Source organism: Cryptotermes secundus, unplaced genomic scaffold (assembly GCF_002891405.2).
Source record: "Cryptotermes secundus unplaced genomic scaffold, Csec_1.0 scaffold602, whole genome shotgun sequence".
Lineage (NCBI taxonomy): Eukaryota > Metazoa > Arthropoda > Insecta > Blattodea > Kalotermitidae > Cryptotermes > Cryptotermes secundus.
In genome coordinates, this window is record NW_019739219.1 from 183,856 (window position 1) to 204,330 (window position 20,475).

The following is a 20,475-nucleotide window of genomic DNA, read 5'->3' on the forward strand; positions in this document are numbered from 1 at the left end:
AGTTAGCCAGCAACTAGTCAGTGGTATTCTGGCATTTGGAGTGTACTAATTGTGATACTGCAGATAGCAGTAACCGTAAATCTGTAATTTGGGTGATTGTAAGAGCGAGTGTGAAATAAAATTCGCTACATCGAATACATGGAGAATTTATTTGTCGCGATATACGCCCGATTCGCGACAATATATAGTAAAAAGTAAAGCTATCCCTGTACCAGGCCACATGGTTGTGAGACGTTGAGGGTCCCACATTATCTAGACAATCGGCTCAAAGATGGCGGTAAGGTTGTCAGCCTTACGCGCCGGCCGCGCTTTACTCCCCAGGAAAATTATTTAATTAATTCCTGGTACTCATTTCTGTTACAGGCTAAGCCGACCCCATGGCCATAGTGCGGCTGGAAGGATTAGGTCAATTGAAAAAATCCAATGCCCTCATCGGGACTTGAACCCGCGATCTTCCGGCTTGTAGCATAGCCCCTCAACCAACTAAACTACCTACATAATGCAAATACTTTCATTTTTTTTTTTAATTTATAAACTTCATACCGAACAAACAATTGAAGCATAGAGTATAGTACATATATTGTTAAGATACACAAATTTAATTGACATTTTCTCGATGATAAAAATACATTATTAAACACAAGGAAAATTAATTTCTTATTATCTGCAGTGCGATACGTTTCATCTCTTTGATATCTACAATTTTTTATCGAACAAACAAAGGAAATATAAAATAGAAAACGTACCTATTTAAGATTCATAAATATTAATTGAAACATTTCTCGATGTGATGAATGTTTAATGAAACACGTGTGGGATGTCGTGGAGTGGTGATGGCCGTCTTCTGTATATCACCGGGATTGACGGGAATTTGGTTATAGGCTCGTACCAAGTCGATTTTGGAGAAAATGGTACAGCCATGGAGCTGGTGTGCGTAGTCATGTTGCGGGATGGTACAGCTCGTCGTCGCTGTCCTGCGATGCGGCCAATACGTCGTAGGATGGTGGCGCCGTGACGGATTCGACGCGGGAAAGCGCGTCGGCAACGACGTTGTCCTGTCCCGAGATGTGTCGGATGTCGGTCGTGAATTGTGCTATGAAATCCAGGTGGTTGAATTGCCTTGGTGAGCATTTGTCCCTCTTGAGACATCTGCCCGCACTGAATGCAGACGAATGACTAATCACAACACCCCTCATCACAAACTACAACCCAACTAATTACTTCAGAACTTTCCGGCAAAAGTCCTGATTCCTCACTTAATGGACTTTGGAATGTGAGGCACTTTATCCATACCTCAAAATCGCAGTCTAGTGAAAGATTGGAATCCACATCTGGTGAGAAATGTGTGTCAGAGGACAAAAAGAAGGAACTTTCAATATCACGAACTGAACTGGGCGACACGAATACTGATGAAGAACTGCTGTTAGCGCTTGATGAAGACGACGAGCTCCAATCACGTCGGGGTCACTAATGTGGGATGTCGTATGAATGGACAACCACTAGTTGAACTGTCCTATAGGATTTATTGCAGCTGCACAGTATACACAGATGGATAACAACAATAGTGAACTGCTCGAACACTGAACTGGTATTGAAGAACGGTAGAACTAGACTGTCACTGTAACTCAGTGTATCTTCTTATGTAGCCTAGATCGGACATATAGAAAACGGTTACGTAATAGGTACTGCTATTGCCGGTTACCGTGTTTATAAGTTCCCTAGCAACCGCTGTTTACTTGTTTCTGCCTAGCAACCGTTGTTTACTCGTTGTTGCTAAGCAATGATGCTTGCGTTGTCACACTTGCTTGAATGTGGGCAGTTCCCACACACGAAAGGAACTATTTCATGTCACGCTCAGTGCGAGTTTGTTTGCGGCTCTACGTTTGTATCATAGATAAACGAACGTTAAGAATAATCAGGTATGCAACAGTAGGCAGTGGGACTAACAACGCCTCATCGCATATATTAAGCTTATTACGAAATGTCACAAAGAGCCATTCCATGGAAACAGAATACTACGGAGAATATTTGGGGCGAAGAGGGATGAGGTGACAGAAGGTTGGAGAAAACTGCATAATGAGGAGCTTCATAACTTGTACTCTTCGCCAAGTATAATTAGAATGATTAAGTCAAGGAGGGGGAGGAAGGCAGGGCATGTAGAGCGAATACGGATAAGAGGAATGCACATAGGATACTGGTGGTAAAGCCAGAAGGAAATAACTAGCAGGAAAACGTAGATTTAGATCCGTGGATAATATTAAAATGCATTTTAGAGAGAGACTATGGGGTGGTATGGACTGGAGTCATATGGATCAGAATATAGACCGGTAGAGGGTTCTGTGAACACGGTAATGAAATTTCAGGTTCCATAAAATGTTGGTAAATTATTGAGTAGCTGCACAGCTGATGGATTCTCAAGGACTCATCTCCATGGAGTTACTCAGTTAACAGTAAATAAGGTAAGGAAAAAGTATTCCTGTAACAGACCGCGGAGGCCCATAGGGTCGTGAGACGTCAAGCCTTACGTGTCGGCCGCCTTTTACCCCCTGGAAGACTCCTGGTACTCATTTCTGCCAGAGGCTGAGTCGACCCAATGACCATAGTGCAGCTGGAAGGATTAGGTTAATTGAAAATTCTAATACGCTCATTGAGAATCGAACCAGCGACCTACCGGCTTATAGCATAGTGCCTCAACCAACAGTAAATAAGGTATGTGGGAAATATGCATATATAAGAAGCGAGTAGCCGGTCACGGTAGCCGAGCGGTCTCAGGCATGCACTGTCTTCGCTCGCTTGGAAACCGGGATCGTGGGTTCGGATCTGTTTCCTGTGAGGTACGAACTGAATTCTTATATATTATTCTTATACACTGCCGGTCACGGTAGCCGAGCGGTCTAAGGCATGCACTGTCTTCGCTCGCTTGGAAACCGGGATCGTGGGTTCGGATCTGTTTCCTGTGAGGTACGAACTGAATTCTTATATATTATTCTTATACACTGCCGGTCACGGTAGCCGAGCGGTCTAAGGCATGCACTGTCTTCGCTCGCTTGGAAACCGGGATCGTGGGTTCGGATCTGTTTCCTGTGAGGTACGAACTGAATTCTTATATATTATTCTTATACACTGCCGGTCACGGTAGCCGAGCGGTCTAAGGCATGCACTGTCTTCGCTCGCTTGGAAACCGGGATCGTGGGTTCGGATCTGTTTCCTGTGAGGTACGAACTGAATTCTTATATATTATTCTTATACACTGCCGGTCACGGTAGCCGAGCGGTCTAAGGCATGCACTGTCTTCGCTCGCTTGGAAACCGGGATCGTGGGTTCGAATCCCACTCAGGGCATGGATGTTTGTGTGCGTTTTTCTGTTTGTGTACAGGTAGAGGCCTTGCGACGAGCTGATCACTCGCCCAAGGAGTCCTACCGAATGTGTAAGATCTAGAAAAACGGAAAGTGAACGGAGAAGTTATTGGAGGTAGGCCTAGGTCCACTGGGGCTGTAGTGCCAAGGGGGGGGGGAAGAAGCGAGTAAGCTTTTCCAGTGCTATCTTGTTACCTCATATGTGAGATTCATCTAGCGTTCTCGGCATCACAATTGTTTTAGCGCGGTTAACTTGATCACTGCTTAGAGCACAGCTCACGAGTACGAGGGGACGGGAAACACGCGAAGCGCATCGACTGCAAAGCTTAATTAAACTAACTGTTTCAATACCCATCTGGATCTGCAGGAAGACCTGAGTGACACTCAGATAAGTAGGTTAGGTAACAAGACCGGGTGATGTATTTATGCATGATGCTTCACTCTTTTGAAACAGAGTAAATTAGAGTAGCGGTAATCCGGTTTAACCTAGCCGTATCTGACAGGAATCTCCTCCTTCCCAACCAAATGTTTCTAAATTCAGTTTCCGCTATTCTCTTGAATCCCTTCAAAGAGGACAGGCCAATTACTTTACTGCCCTTCTCTAATCACAATTTAAATTTAAATTTTTCACATTTTTTTTAGATATTTCTGCATAGGATATTGGTGGGAAAGCCAGACGGAAATAGACCGCTGGGAAGATCAAGGCGTAGGTGGGTGGATAATATTAAAATGGATATTAGAGAGATAGGATGAGATGGTATGGATTGGACTGATCTGGCTCAGGATAGGGAGCAGTGGAGGGCTCTTGTGAACACGGTACTGAACATTCGGGTTCCACAAAATGCTGGGAAATTCTTCAGTAGCTGCACAACTGTCGGCTCCTCAAGAAGGACTCAGCTCCATGAGCGAGTGAGTATAAATATACATTTTAATATTATATTACACAGAGCAGTTTGGTCTAGAGATATGGCTCTAGATTTGTATTCCTGAGACGCTTGATTTTACCTGAAGAGAGAAACAAAGGCGGTATTGAAATATTCTTTCTAAAACGTGGTTACTGAAAACACCCAAACTACCTGTATACCCTCCTATACAGGTAAGAAGTATTATCATATTCGTTCACCGTCAGTTGCCACGAGTTCGCAGTATGCCGATAGAGGCGCCACTTGACGGTTTTGAACTACCTTGACCGTAGTGTCTGATAACAGATGACGTTGTACATCGAAGTCTTTGTATAAAGATAGCATATTTTCTGGAACTTTTAAGCTCAGAGCGCGTATATTCAAATAATAATTTCTATATGCCCCTCATGTGCTACGTAATGTAAAGGAGCCGTTCGCACTGAGCTAAGGAAAGTACTATGACGTGACGGCTGAAAGCCGGAATGGTGACGCCACAGCAAAATATCCGTTGCTGAGCAACGGCCCAAAAATCACGTTCCCGCTAAAACAACAGCAGTGAACGAGTCGTTACCAGGTAACAAGATGTAAATACTAAGAAAACGGAGTCGTTGCTTTGGAATAAATACATGGTTTCCGACACAACGCCGAATAAACCGTTTCTGGACAACGGTTTGGTAAACACGCATTCCCGTGGCAACGGATATGCAGATTATAACAGGTGTTCTGTTTGCAGTCCGCACCGGGTTACAACACGTAACTGAATCCCAGGAAGCAGTCGTAGAAGGAGAAACAGAACGAAGGGGGGCCTCGGCGCTCAAGATTGATTGTAAGCTGTAATAATTAAGTGTAATAGTAAAAAAGTAGCAATGAACCAAATCATGAAATCCAGAACCCATTATCACAAGTCACGGCACTCCGGACACGTGAAATTGTTATCAGCCATGATGTTGATGACCACAACGATTATCCGTTGAAATTTCAACGGACTTTATGCTAATGTCAGTATAATAATAAGCCTCCAGCACAAATGTATGCACTTAACACATCCGGTTTGCTAATTCCTCACTGAAACCAATATACTGAATACATTCCATTGCTGTCAAACGTAGAAATAGGCTAAATGAATATAACTAATCAAATATGGATCTATTTTTAGTCTCAGATGATAGTAAACGTTTGTTTAGACGTCACAGCTCAAACGGTTAGTCGCTGGCTTCCCACCGCGGCCGCCCGGGCTCGATCCCGGGTCTAGTCAAGTGGGATTTGGGGTGGACAAAGTGGCGCTGGGGCAGGTTTTCTCCGAGTACTTCGGTTTCTCCTGCCAATCTTCATTCCACCAATTGCTCCACAGTCACCCTCACGTATCTTCTGGGGCTGGTACAATAGGCCAGAAGTGGCCGCAAGTACAAGGGACTAGTCCCACCCCACTAGCAATAAAAAAACGTTTGTTTTCTCTAAGTGCCTACCTTTTGAATTTAGAAAAGTTCCACAAGATAAAAATCACTTATTTCGCAAAAATGGAACAAACAGTAGCTTCAGCAGTGTTTACGTAGAGCTAATTAGCGTTTCGCTTACGAAAGAATATTAACAACAACCAACTTCACTGCTGAAGCTCATGCAATGGATAAGGGAACTTGGTTTATAGCCCCTTCAAGGACTGCGTCATCATAAAGAAGCCAGTTTTATGATCCGGTGCTTTTATGAGCACTACAAATACGGACTTGACAGCGTAACTTTTTTTTAGTTGAGCTTCCTGCTCTTAAGAGCGCTGACTACGAAGAGAACTATTTTCTGGGAAGTACCGCCGTCTAGTTCGGCAACAAATCTTTCCGCCAGCTTCTTGCTTAGATTAATTTTCAACTCTGAAGATGGAGGCAGTATATTCTTGCGAAACTTTACTTAACAATGTTTTTCACTTGCCACTTCCTATCTTAATTATTGGTGATCTCAACTTTGCACCTCGTCCCTTTACCCAATCACCCTGCTGGTGACTTCGGCATCAACATTCGCTGAGGGAAATCAGGAGACTGTGACTGGAATTGTGGGAAGTGGAAATAGGGAAAGAACCGAGCTCACTGGGTAGCTTAGCTCCACAGGAGAAGGAAGCACGGAGTCTCACAGTTGGTTGAGGCACTATGCTACAAGCCGGAAGTTCACGGGTTCGAGTCCCGATTAAGTCATTGGATTTTTCAATAAACCTAATCCTTCCAGCCGCATTATGGCGCTGGTGTCGACTCAGACTCCAGCAGAAATAAGTACCAGGAATCTTCCTGGGAGTAAAGGCGACCGGAGCTTAAGGCTGACAACCTTACGGCCATCTGAGAGCCGATTGTCTAGAAAATGTGGGAGCCTCGACGTTAACAATTCTATGGGCTCCCACGGCGTGTTCCAGGAATAGCTTTTCTTGTATAAATATGTAAAGCTGCTGTTAATGAAAGGATTAATTCCGACGCAACATGGAATCGGAGCGCAACGTTAGATTTATTTCCGACAGTCTGTTATTCCATGCCAAATCAAATAAGAGACAAAATATACTTTAATACGAAACTCAAAGAAGTTTGGATAAACGTAACATTAACAAAAAATACAGTTGCTCCTGCAATTAATCATGTGATTAGGAAATATGCCTTGAATGCATATGTGGGAACTGAGATACAGCTGAAACACTTTTGGCTTCGGCACCAGGTGGAGTTGAACGATCAGCTTCATGCTTCTGCTGGTTTATCCCCGGGGAGAGAAATCCCAGTACTCACTGGATAAGAGGCCGAGTGGGCTCCAGAACCACTCTGAATTCTTACTTACTTGCTTACGCGTGGAGCTGAGCCCTTCTAAAGGAGCAGCCAATTCTGCAGCTACTCAAGAATTTCCCAGCATTTTATGGAACCCGAAGGTTTGTTACCTTGTTCACAACAGCCCTCCCCTGGTCCCTATACTGAGCGAGATCAATCCAATCCAAAACATCCCATCCTATCTCTCTAAGATCCATTTTAACATTATCCACCCACTTATGCCTTGGTCTTCCCAGTGGTCTCTTTCCTTCTGGCCTTCTCACCAATATCCTATACGCATTCCTCGTCTCCCCAATTCGTGCTACATGTCCTGTCCACCTCATCCTCCTTGACTTGATCATTCTAATTCTGAATGCTATGAAAAGAAAAATTTCCTTCCCCTGCCGGTAATCAAATTCCGGTCATCCAGCCCGTAGCCTAGTCATTATATCGACAGGATTTCAGCTTTTCCGACACCCTTTTTGCGTAATGGGAATTAATTTCAGTTTAGTCACAGAATGTATCTCTTCAAAATAAAATTGTATGAAACGCGACCTCTTCTTTTCCGGGGTCAAGGCACGACTCCTGAATGAATTCGCGTTTCGGAGCCCGACACTCAAAATTACGAAATTATATTCTATGATTGATCAACATCATTTGTAAGAAACTTTGCTCCTGGCTGACTAAATAAAACTGCGGAATTTTTAAATTTTTGTGACGTGCATACCCATTGCTGGGCAACGACTCGGTAAACATACTACCGCGGAAGCGTAGGCGCGCAACAATAGGACGTCCACTGTTAGGCAACGGATCAGTAAACAAGCCTTCTCAACAATAGAGAGAATGTCTTTTCTGCGTGGTCGGTACCGAGAGGTTATAAAGGGACAAAGAAGGTCGTTTGAGAGACTTCAGTCGAAGAAGAGTTCATTTGTTGTCAAGAAATGGGTCGAGTTCTGGAGATGGTGGTCGAAAGTGATTGAGAAGAAGCATAAGAAAGGAGTTAGGCGGTTCAAAGAAGACTTCATGTGTGCTGCAGTTTCAGTGAGGTTGCGATAAAGCCGTTGCCAGGATACGACTAGTGAAGACTGAGAACATTAGTGTATGTGTAACAGTGAAATATAAAGTGTGCGGACAGCGCTAACGGTGTATTGACTGTAGTCGGAGTTGTGTGAATAAGCTGTCAATAATTCCAATCATCCAATCCAAAACCAATCTATAATCTCTAGTACACGTGACACTGTAACCCAAAGAGATATAATTATTATGTCTGAGGTTATGGACCAAATGTCAACCGAAAAGTGATGGGAGGGGAAACAGATTATGGGCACGCATAAGTCCTGTCTTTCTCCAAGGGATAATGTGGAGCTCTATTTCCTGCCAAAGCCACAATTTCTAATTTCTACCGTTTCTCAAGCGAAACGGCTTCTGTGCTCTTTTCAATTTCAACTAGCCAACAGCAGACCTAAGAGCATAAGCGGATTTCTCGACGCCAGGGGTGGGTAAAAGGCAGGGCTGCAGACGACAGAGCAAGCCACCTGATTCTAAGAGTACGTAGCTGAACTCAAACCAAAGGACGGTATCAATGCTGCTGAACATTTGTCGGGCTACAGGGTGTTACATTCCTTCGCAACTCTTTCATGTTATTTTCACTCCCTTTCTTTTCTTATTCATTTCAACTTTCTGTTATGCATCTTCCTAAGTTTCTTCTCTTTTCTCCTTATTTCATTTTCTTCTCAGTCCTTCTGCATCTTTTTCTCCTTTTTAAATTCCTACTCATCTCTTAAATGTATATTCCTTTCCTTCTTTTTTTCCATCTTCCTTCTCTTCTCCTCTATTTCTTTCCCCTCCTACACCTTACCTTTTTCGTACTTTCCTTAATTCATTTTCTCCTTGTCCGTCTTCTCCCTCTTCTTCCGCAATTTCGTCCCTGTTTTACATACGTTTCTTCTGCTTCTGTGTCCCTTTCTACTTCATTTCTAAGTTTCTTCGCTATTTCTATTGGTTTATCCCAATCATATTCTCTTCCACTTCCTCCTCCTAATTTTCTCTTCCTCTTTCCGTCTTTCTTCTTCGTCATCTTCGCGTAACTCTCTCTTAACTTCCTTTAGTCGAATTCCCTTATATTACCGTCGTTTACTCCCATTGGGTAAAAAAAAAACACAAAAACTTTAGTCACAATATCCCAACTCTTGAGTCAAGAACCGAAGCTTGAATCTCCCAAATGCGAGGCACGTGTTTGGTGGTGGTGACATGACAGTACGTCGGAAACTTTTACTCGCGTGTGTTTCGGGGGACCTCTCAGACTTTTAATATGAAAGTCGCAAGAGCAAACATTGAAAGCCAGAGCCACTTTACAGGCTGCTAACATCTTCAAGGACAAACGAAAGAGATGCCAATTCGACGGGGAACACCGGGACTGCTGTGTTCCTGCTATGTACACAAGAGACTGGCATGCATAATTCATACACTTTAACACTTTCTGCAAAGTGAGAAGGGCTGCCCGTTGAGTCAATATAAACCAGAATTCGGGACTCAGGGGTCCCAATGCCAACATTTTCCTCTGAACACCAGGTGTGAGCACAAAAATCGTTACTGTTCAGTTATGTAAACTCTGCTAAAGCTCATGAATATAGTCTTCTGGGACATATCGGCGTGTATTTCTTACACAACCCTAGACAGCCCTACCCGGGCTGTAAAGCTCTTTGTTATGCCTTGGCCGTTTTTTCAGTCTCATGTTCCTAAATACAGTCGGTAGAACAACTTGGACGGGGGATCAGTCCGTCGCAAGGACTCTACATACACACAGAACAACACAAACACAGACATCCATGCCTAGAGGGGGATTCGAACACATGATCTCAGTGTTCGAGCGAACGCAAACATTTCATGCCTCAGAAAGCGCGGCCACTGTGAGCGTTATAATTCTAGTAAATGCCAACTAAAGAATCCAAGAGGTCATATGAAAGGCGCTGAGATATTTCGAAAGAAATAAATCCCCAAAGGGGAAATCATACAGATATTTAAAGCTGTATAAAGAAACAAAACCGACACACAGTCGCATCCGGTATTCAGAGAAACTTTTCTGCCAAAACGTACAGAACTAAGAATTTTCAGTTCCTGCATCCTGTTCCATTTTGACAGCAAGATTAGTAAAAAAAAATCTTTGATTCTTTATTTTTGTGACCATTAATGAATCCTTACTGCGTATCTAATAGTTTCATTCGTTTTTTTTATAATTATTTCGACCTTCTATTTAATCCTTAGTTGGTACATCAAAAATACTAATTTTTAAATTCTCGAAATTTTTGCCTTTTTTGTAACATGGATCATTTTTTAGCCTTTTTACACCATGTATATAAATATTATTCGCATGTGATGTGCTCTTCGATGGCTTAATAATATTTTGAAATAATTACATAAAATCTAAAGTTAAGAATAAAATTAAAAATAAAAGTGAAATTGGATAAAGAACAAAATAAACGTATAAAAATAAGACGTGTATCTGAGTTGCAGGCTTTGTAATGTCTCTGCAACATTTTATATCGGAGCAGTCACATTACTGAAATGTGTAAATAACTAACCAACTCTATCTTCTGGGATATAACGCCGTGTAGTCCACTGAAAGTCAACCGACGTTTCGGACGAACATGTCGCCTCTATTTTCAGGGATGAAGAAGGCCGCGCCATAGCTCAAGCGGTTAGTCGGGTTGGATCCCGGGTCTCGTCAAGTGGGATTTATGGTAGACAAAGTGGCAGGGGCAGGCTACAATAGGCCATTCAGTGGCCGCCGTACCGAGTGGACCCAGCTCGACTCCACCTCCCACTAACAGAATTAAAAAAAAATTATACAAGAAACCTGTGTCGAAGCAGATGGCAAAGAGAGCGCTGTGTTTGCACCTGATTTTACGCTTCTGTCTTACCTGGCTAAAAATGGTGGCGATATGTACAGCCGAAACGTCAGCTGACTTTCAGTAGACTATATTGCGTTATATCCCAGGAGAGAGAATTCTTCATAACCATCGGTGTGGGAACCTCAGATACTAATAAAAATAGTTACTTGATGATGACATATTAAAAGTAAACAGTAAGTTCTATTTCTTTTGTTTGAGCGACAACAAACTCTGCTGTGTGAAATTTGAAATCTATCGTCGTTTCAGATTTGACTTTTACTTATTTGTAAGATGTACTGCACGGGTTTCTCTATGAAGCTTCCGTTTTAGAACTTAGTCAGTATAGCGACGGGTTACGAGCAGGACGGCTGGGGTTCGATTCCTGGCAGGGGCAAAAATTTTCTCCATAGCGTCCAGACCTAATCTGGAGCCCATCCAGCCTGCAGCTGTGCCTACACCTTCTGACAGTTTTCATGGTTTTGTGCTTAGTTAAGCAGAGAGACAACTTTACCTCTGTCTCAACTAAGAGCATTTTTCAAAAGCTATTTGATGAGATTTCTACACACAGGATGGATGGAAATTACCTCCAACCACGAGCTTTGGAGCAAAACAGACAGGAAGAAATTATGTTGGGAATTCAAAGCAGAATGTGGGAATGTGTTGGACATAAACTAAAGAAGAAAAGAGTCAGTAAAAAGGGACGAACAGGATTCCAATACTCAAGGGGGTCGAAGCAGAAAACAAAGAAGGGTGTGGAAGACAGCAATTCAGGAGGATATTCTAAAAGAAGGAAAACATAGAACGAAGTCAAAATAATTTGCCGCAGATAAAGCCTAACAGCTGCAATACGTGGATGCCTGAACTGCTCCTAGGAGGGAATGAAATAAACGACAAAAGCCCGAAAATGCAGAGACGAACATTTAGACTTGAAAGAAGGAAGAACCGAGCTAGCCAGACAAACCGAAAGAACGACAACGATGTGCATTTCGATTGCCAAAAGAAACAGGACGACTGATGAAGAGACATTGAAAACAGAAAGGGTTCAAAAATTGCTCACCTTATGGAGAGGTTAACGATGAATGGAAAAATTCCCGTTATGAAAACATACAAAACTATAATTTCTCTTGTTGTTTAGAAAGCAGGTAAAGTTGTCCCTGCGTTTATTTAATTAAGCATTACACAATGAATATAAATGGTGGAGTGGAGGTATAGCTCCATCTTTCTTGACCTCGGCGCTAAATGCAGGCGTGTGGTTAGCTTCACTTCCGCATTACCACCTGGCAACGAACCCCAGTAACCGTTAGATAGGAGGCTGGGTGAACCCCAGGAACTCTGTGGAGTAGAAAGAATTCCTTGCCCCTACTGGGAAACAAACCCCGGCCTTCCAGCCTGTAGCCCGTCTCTATACTGACTTGTTGAATGGGTTAAAATTTGATTCCCCACATTGTTTCTTTAAAGAGTGAATTTATTTTAAATAATTTATGTAAATATGACTCGTACCTCACAGGAAACACATTACGTCTCCGCTACAAAGCCCAACAGGTTAATGCTGTTTAGGGAAACAGTCACTGTTTACTGTGACAACCACACGAAGCATATAAATACACTGCGTGGGCAGAATTCAGAGCTTCAGTATGTTAAAGCTGTTGGCAGGTACAGTAACCACTAGGCTTTAAAGGGATAAGAACACAGACTGAGGGAATTTGAGAACAGAGTTCTGAGAAAAATATCGGGATGCAAGAGGTATTCAGTAAAGGGAAGATGAAGAAAGTTACTCAGTGACGAGCCTCATAAATTTTACATATCATAAATCATTATTTGGATGATCAAATCGAGGAGTGTTAGATGGACGGGGCATGTAGAACACATAGGGCAGAAGAGAACTGTGTACCCGATTTTGAAATGAGAATCTGAGAGAAATCATCACTCAAAAAACCAATTAATTAGGTGATCATATTATTAAAATGGATCTTAAAAACTAGGAAATGATTGTGTACAATGGATAAACTGGCTCAGAATAGGGACCAGTGGCGGACTTTTGTGAACACGGCAATGATTTTATTGCTTTTGTGCAATACTGGGAACTCTCATACTAGCTCAACGTCTGTTGGTTTGTCAACAATGACTATGTTCCATGCAGTTACATATGTAATTCGCTTAGTGGGGGGTGGAGTCCAACTGGGTCCACTCGGCACGGCGGCCACTGATTGACCTATTGCAGCCTGCCCCTGGTGATTATGATGATAGAGAATTTGATGGAATGAAGATTGGCAGGGTAAGCCGAAGTACTCGGAGAAATCCCGCCCCAACGCCACTCCGTCCACCACAAATCCCACTTGACCAGACCCGGGATGGAACCCGGGCCGCCTCGGTGGTGGGGTCGACTCAGACCGCTGGAGCTATGACGCGGCCTTGGTTATCTAATTCATGACATGCTTGTAGTTTACATATGTTTTTGCGAGCCGGGGTAGCGTAGTCGGTATAGGGACTGGCTACGCGCAGGACGACCAAAGGTTCTGAGTTAAGAGTACCGGTAGAGTCAAGAATTTTCTCTTCTCCACTTTGTCCATATCGGCTCTGGAACCCAACCAGCCTCCTACCTAATGGGTACAGACAGCTCTTTCCCCTGGAGTAAAGTGGCCAGGGCCTGAAGCCAAGAACTTACCTCCAGTTAGAGTCGAGGTCAGGAAAATACAACCCCTCATACGCCTTAACTGTTTAGTACTTAATTAGTTAAGCACAGGGAAAATTTTAGCTTTTTAGTAAATTATTTAAATTGGATACAAAACTGAGAAATGTGAGCCCAAAGAACAATACCTGAAAGTGACTGTAGTTCATGCTCTGTATATAAAGTACAGACAACAAGCGTAGCAGTCACATGTACGAGTATCAGTTAGCATAAGCCCACGACAGCGTAAGTAACACATGTGGGACAGCACAGGCGGTCTTAGGGAGGGCGCACAGACAGCAAGATCATTTGTCGCCAACACAATACACCCACATCCGCCTCCTGCAGCAATACATCTAACAGTCGCTCAGCTGGTCAAAGGATATTATGTTCTCATGACCAACGAAAGTTCACTGCTGAGTTCAGCAGCGCACGTCTCCGCTCCTATGCAGAGAAATGTGAACCACTTCAAGAACGTCATATTCTCTCTACTAAAGCAGTCGGTATAGCACCTACATTATGGGCTGGACGACGGAGGATTCCCGTTTCGATTACCGGCAGGGGCAAAAGATGTTTATTTTAGCGTCCAGACTGATTCTGAGGTTCACCCAGACTCGCATATAAAGAGAATAGGGGATTTCTCCCTTGCAAGGTAAGTGGCCGAAGCGTGAAGCTGATCACTCACCTTTATCTAGTACAAAGGTCACGAATGGTGGAGCTATACCTCAATTTCCCCTTACGTATTCATGAGGTAGTCATTAAATACAGGTATAAATATTACTTCCGGCTCAAAGAATAATCTTCATATTATCCTTCTATCTATGCTTCAAACTTCAAAAGTGGTCTCTTTTCTTAAGATTTCCCAAACAAAATGAATCAACAATAACAAGTAGGAGACACAACAGCTCCGACAGGGTCCAAACGACCAGCTACAAGACAACACGGGAATTCCCCATGTACCATCTTATAACGTCTCAACGATAGAGCCACTACACCCAAATTTGAACCCGATTAAATTGGAGGTAACGTACGTGGATATAACAAGAGTTCATAACAGCATACCCACCTAGTGAGGAACCAGTATACAATCGAAACAACTAATAAATATTCATATATTTATTTCTAATTTCTATCTTAATTTAATTTAACAATCAACTAGATATACAGTAAGAAGAAAGCAGTCTTCTGGGATTTGGCACCGTGTATATGTGGTGTTAACCGACGTTTCGGAGAAACGTATCGCCTCCATCTTCAGGGTAGAAGAAAAAGTATAAGAAATCTGCAAGCGAAGAGACCGTGAGAACGCCAAATCCCAGAAGACTGCTTTCTTCATAGTCACCGCCGTGAAAGCCTCAAATCTTACATAGATATACAGTAATCTAATTATATCTAAAACCATCAAATTGGACTAAGAAGTAGATAATACCAAGAGTTTTGTTACAAAGCATAATATTACATGTTATATAGTCATATTCAAACTATGGATCCATATTAAAAACAAGTTCACCACCTAAGCATAAACAATACACCTGGTGATGACCCAATAAGGGTCGAAACACGTCTTGCTTTTAACATTTTAAGATCTAATTTTAAATCTATACTTGTAAATTTTTTTAAAACCTGCTGTGTCGACGGGTGTAGAAATACTCAATTAAAATTAATCAATTTCTCATCGATTCTATGCGTTCTATATTCGAAGCCTATCATATTCTTACTGATTGAAGCGCCTGTATATGGTGAATATATATAGAGTGTGAATCTCATAGCTATTAACATTCCGCACCCCATTTCATCCCTCTTGAGTTCAAATATTCTCTTCAGAGCTTTGCTCTAAGACATGCTTAATTTACGTTCAGTAATTTGAGGCATAAGATGCTCTCGGATGTTAGCATGAGGAGAAACATCTTCTCGGAACGAAGTAGTGCAGTCTGCTTAAGTGGCACCACATCCCAGACAGCAGTAACTCTCAGAGTCGCCGTTATAAGGACCTTTAAATATACACGCTGTCACCTCCCAGGAGACAGTACCCCTTCATAGTCACTGTCATGAGAACCTGGTATACGTCTATGAAAGTATGCGGTGTTACGTCCCATAACAGACTACGCTTTGTGTTGATTAGGTGTCGTACAATAATTTTAAGGGACCAGGCGGTAGCGTAGTTGGTTGAGCCACTACGCTACAAGCCTGAAGGATTTCTTTCAATTTACCTAATCCTTCCAGCCGCACTATGGCCCTGGGGTCGACTCAGTCTCTAACAGAAATGAGTACCAGGAATATTCTTGGAATGTGACTTCCCTTTTCGTCACCTCCTACGACTCGCAGGGTCACGGTGGAGATATTCTAACCCGCTTCCACACGGACGTCCCCCTAACTACAATCACTCTCTCTTTATATAACCTCAGGTCGGACACCATAGAAAACACTGTATTCGCTTATTAAGTATTATGTTACCTAACAATGAGTTGTAGCTTGGTCCACAGAGAGGACGGCTCCTATTATTGCGTGTTCGCTGGAACGCGTATACTGAGCCGTTGCCTAGCAATGTGTCTACACGTCATAATATAATGAAAATGCACAGTCACTGTTTTGTGGGCCTCAAATTTGAAATACATCTTATAATCAATCCTCGATGAGTAGTGATGTTAGACTCACGTGTAGCAGTAGCGGTATTGAGCGTTGTCCCACTTTTCCTCGCACACAAACCTCCCGCACTCTTCGTACCAAGGATTCGGCTGGCTCAGGCTCGAGAGCAACAGGATGGGCAGTGCTGTCCCCAGCGCCACGATCCATACTACTCCGATAGTCAGCTTGGCATGTCGCTTGCTAATTCGGGGTTTCAGTGGCCACATGATGGCCATGTAGCGATCCACACTGATGGCCACTAAGGTGTATGCACTCACAAATACTGACACAGCCTGCAATTACAACAATAACTTCATGAAGCACAATCGTTTCCACAGGCTATATACAGGGTGATTCTAAATAAGATCTAACAGTGTTTGACAATGGTATATTAGTACAATTATTATGTTTTTCGATACTGTCCATTGTCTTGTATTTATCTAAAAACCATTGTGTTTTGGAAAATAAACAGGACGGTTTTTAGATAAAGACAAGAAGACAGATAATGTCCAAAACATAATATTTCTAGGGTGATTCTAAAATACCGTCGGGGTTTCCGTCTACATGCCACGGAAACTCCTACAATAATTTACAATCTCTCTGTACAGTATCGCTGTATCCATTCTCGAGTCATCGAAATGTGCGCATGTGGAAGCGTTGCCGACGTTTCGGAAACACACGCTGCCTCCAACTTCTAGTTCGAAACGAGGAAGATGAATAAGTATTCATGTATTTATAGGATTTGCCCCAACACACTAACTTGGGGAGGGGTAGAGTGGAACTTGTGCCGTGAATGGACTAACAGGAACAGTGGACAAGGAAATTTATGAGACACGGCCATTTTAATGGCCACCTAGTGTACTACCCTGACAACGAAGGCAGTATATACCTTCTAATCGTCTGCAACTGTCCATATCCACACAATGCAAACGCCCAAGAGCAAAATGAACATGGGAGTGAGCCACCATCAATGTCTGAAATGACCATAGATAAGCTACCTTTCTCTTACCCTGGCTTCACTAAGCATGCGGTCTTCTTGTACGCCAGGAAACCCACTGACGGTACGGTATGAATATCGCTACAGTATTGAGCTACGTTCCGGTCTGCTTGTCTGCTTCAAATCTTGGACCGGACATCGATTACACTGCCACTGTGTCAGTGTAATCCGTCTCTCCAAATAAATGCCAGAGTTGTGGGAAATCATAGATATAGATAGATAGATAGACAGACGGACGGACGGATAGACAGACAGACAGACAGACTGCCATTGCCGCTTCCTTTCAAATCCTCTTCTAGCTTATTATTCACTCTACAATTTATTAGATGATGCTGTATTTACTTTCAGCATTTGAAAGAGTTCTGACTAAAGACAAATTAATAAATTAGTAAAATATTCTGAATGTAAACAAGATCTAAAATTTGTGACGATGGTACACAGTAATACAAATATTATGTTTCGGGCGTTATAAATCGTCCTGCTTTTATTTGAAACAGAACCGTTAGGAGACTGGTTTCATATACCTGTCTTCAGGCAGAACATATTCAGTTTGGCTCAATTAGTACAGCTACCAGTCTCCGAAACGTCATGTTTTAAATAAAAACGGAACGATTGGATAATGTCCAGAAGCATAATATTTGTATTATGAATGCTAACTGCTGTAAGGAGGTTATTAATTCATTCACTTATATATTTACCTATTCATTCTGTTGCGTATATATGTAGTAGTTAGCTAGTTTGTTAGGTGATCAGCTACCTAACGGGTTATTTAGTTAACTAGGTGGTCTGCTGATTATCTCGTTAGTCCTTTTCTGGGTTGTTGCAGTGTTTATTTACATGTCGCCGTTCTTCTGCGGCAACTTCTCTGCCACACTAGTACGGCGGGTCAGTATACTGTACGTCTATAGGCGATTGAAGTATAAAGAGAACTCAATTATTTTTCAAGGCAAAATTTCACAAGTAACATTTCTGCTACAATCTACGCTAATCCGATTTATTAATTACGAGATTTTTTTTCCTTGGCACTACAGCCCCAGTGGGCGTAGGCCTACCTCCATGAAACTTCCCCGTTCACTTCGGCTTTTCTAGATCTTAGACATTCGGTAGGACTCCTTGGGCGGGTGATCAGCTCGTCGCAAGGCCTCTACTTGTACACATACAACCAACCATGCCCTGAGTGGGATTCGAACCCATGATCCCAGCTTCCGAGCGAGCGAAGACAGTGCATGCCTTAGACCGCTCGGCTACCGTGACCGGCAGTGTATAAGAATAATATATAAGAATTCAGTTCGTACCTCACAGGAATCAGATCCGAACCCACGATCCCGGCTTCCGAGCGAGCGAAGACAGTACATGCCTTACACCGCTCGGCTACCGTGACCGGCCAAGCAATCGCTTGCTCTGTTGAAATCACATGCAAATTCGTGTTCGTTGCTCTAATTAAAATCAGTCACCTTTCCGAATGGTCGGTAGTATATCGACGTGATATTGTTTCAATCAGGTACAAAAGGCCTTTCTTTAGTGTGATAATAGGAAGTGTTTCATTAAAGGGGCATATATATTTTTACATTATCTAAACTGCTTAATAAGTGGATTTTTGGATACGGTTCGGAAAAATTGCATTTCAGTAGCACCTTATTTCAGTCATATCAATCCTGGCAACTAGACTATGGAAGGGGTTCAGATTAACCCTTGTAAGGAATGGTGATTACCATATGTACCACTTCTCTGAGCAACAAAATCCTTCGTGTTTCTTACACAGACTCTAAGTTAGCAGCAGTAGATCTGTTGGTACAGCGACAGGCTACGGGCTGAAAGGCCGGGGATTGATTCCTGGCAGGGGCAAGTCTTTCCTGTTCCTCATGGCGTCCAGGCCGATTACTCGGTCCAACCAACCTCCTATCTATTGGATACCGGGGGATATTTCACCGTGGGTAAAGAAGCCATGACGCGAAACTGACCAATCACTTCATTAAGTGCGAAGGCCAAGAATGATGGAGCTATACCTCCACTAACCAAGTGTCTTCAACGAGTGGTGATTAATTAATTAAGAACAAGAACAAATTTGCCTTTTTCTACATTTATCTGCATGTTATGGGCATCGTATTATTGCGGAACTGATAGATAAACAACATGAACGTTTTTGGTTTTGTAATGGAGACTCAGTGTGTTTCCTGCGAGATTAGATCTTTAATCTACTGTATATACTTTGATGAATATGACAATTGTTAGGCAACTGTTCGGTTACACACGTTCCAGCGACAATAACGAACAAGTCCAATGCTAGCCAACGACTCGCCAAACACACATTCTGGTAGCAACGGATACAACAGACCAATACATGAATTGCTGGAGATAGTGATCTATATTCGGTTCGCATGGAAGTTAGTTAGTTAGTTAGTTAGTTAGTTAGTTAGAGAGGGTGGGTTTCCCCATGCACCGCGACCAGTTTGATCTATTGTGCTTCCCTCTATGATATTCTACCAGTCTCTATACCCTACCGATAAATGGTGCGTACCATCAGTCCCGCCGAGCAAGCGAGTTCAGCCACTTGCTTAGCGGTATCTATAATGCTTCCCCCATCTATCAGAGGTCTTAAAGACTATTGTTGGGCGGGAAACGTCCTGGAATTTGGCTCAGTGATCCCCTTTGGGGATATGAGGTTCTTTTACGTGCCGTAAAGTTACGACACGGGACACACAGCTTGAAGTCCCTCCCGGAGGACTTGTTCCCTGAATTTTTCCGCCCTTAAAAATTCGACGACCTCTGCCGGGTATGTGAACCCGCGTACCACGAGTCATGAGGTGGGAACGTTACCTCTAGACTACGGAGGCCGCTTGGAAGTTAGTTAAGTTCAGGAAAATTCAGTTGCAGGGAATTCTTCGTTCGGTATTCCCAGAAGAGTCGTAGTTCAGTCGTGAGAGTGTTCAGTGTTCAGCTGTGGAGTGCCAACCAGCGGACAACAGAAGAAGTGACTGACTCGTAAATCAGAACCAAGTCAGTCACGGAGAAGAGAAGACACTCGTAGTCCATTAAGGAATGGAGCGAGTCTTAGACAGTCATCGATTGTGAGCTGTTGTAATTGTAGTAGAAGTGTCAATAAATCCAATCATCCAATATTCGTGACGGAGCCCCGCACATGTGACAATATAATCGATATATTTAATATTATTTTTTTTTTGCCAATGTGCCTTGTTGAAAAGCAAATCACTGCCTGTATGGTACTTAATACAATAATATGATATTCATTTCATAGATACGTAACTGAGGC

The 20,475-nt window shown here is 42.7% G+C and overlaps 1 protein-coding gene across 1 annotated transcript in view; it reads right to left on the reverse strand.

Moving 5' to 3' along the window:
- LOC111871743 (RYamide receptor) overlaps positions 1–20,475 on the reverse strand; it is a 50,314-nt gene that overhangs the window by 21,036 nt on the left and 8,803 nt on the right. Inside the window, exon 2 of the mRNA XM_023865045.2 lies at positions 16,238–16,500. Within this exon, the coding sequence (XP_023720813.1) occupies positions 16,238–16,500 (263 nt within the window). The remainder of the gene's footprint in view (positions 1–16,237; positions 16,501–20,475) is intronic.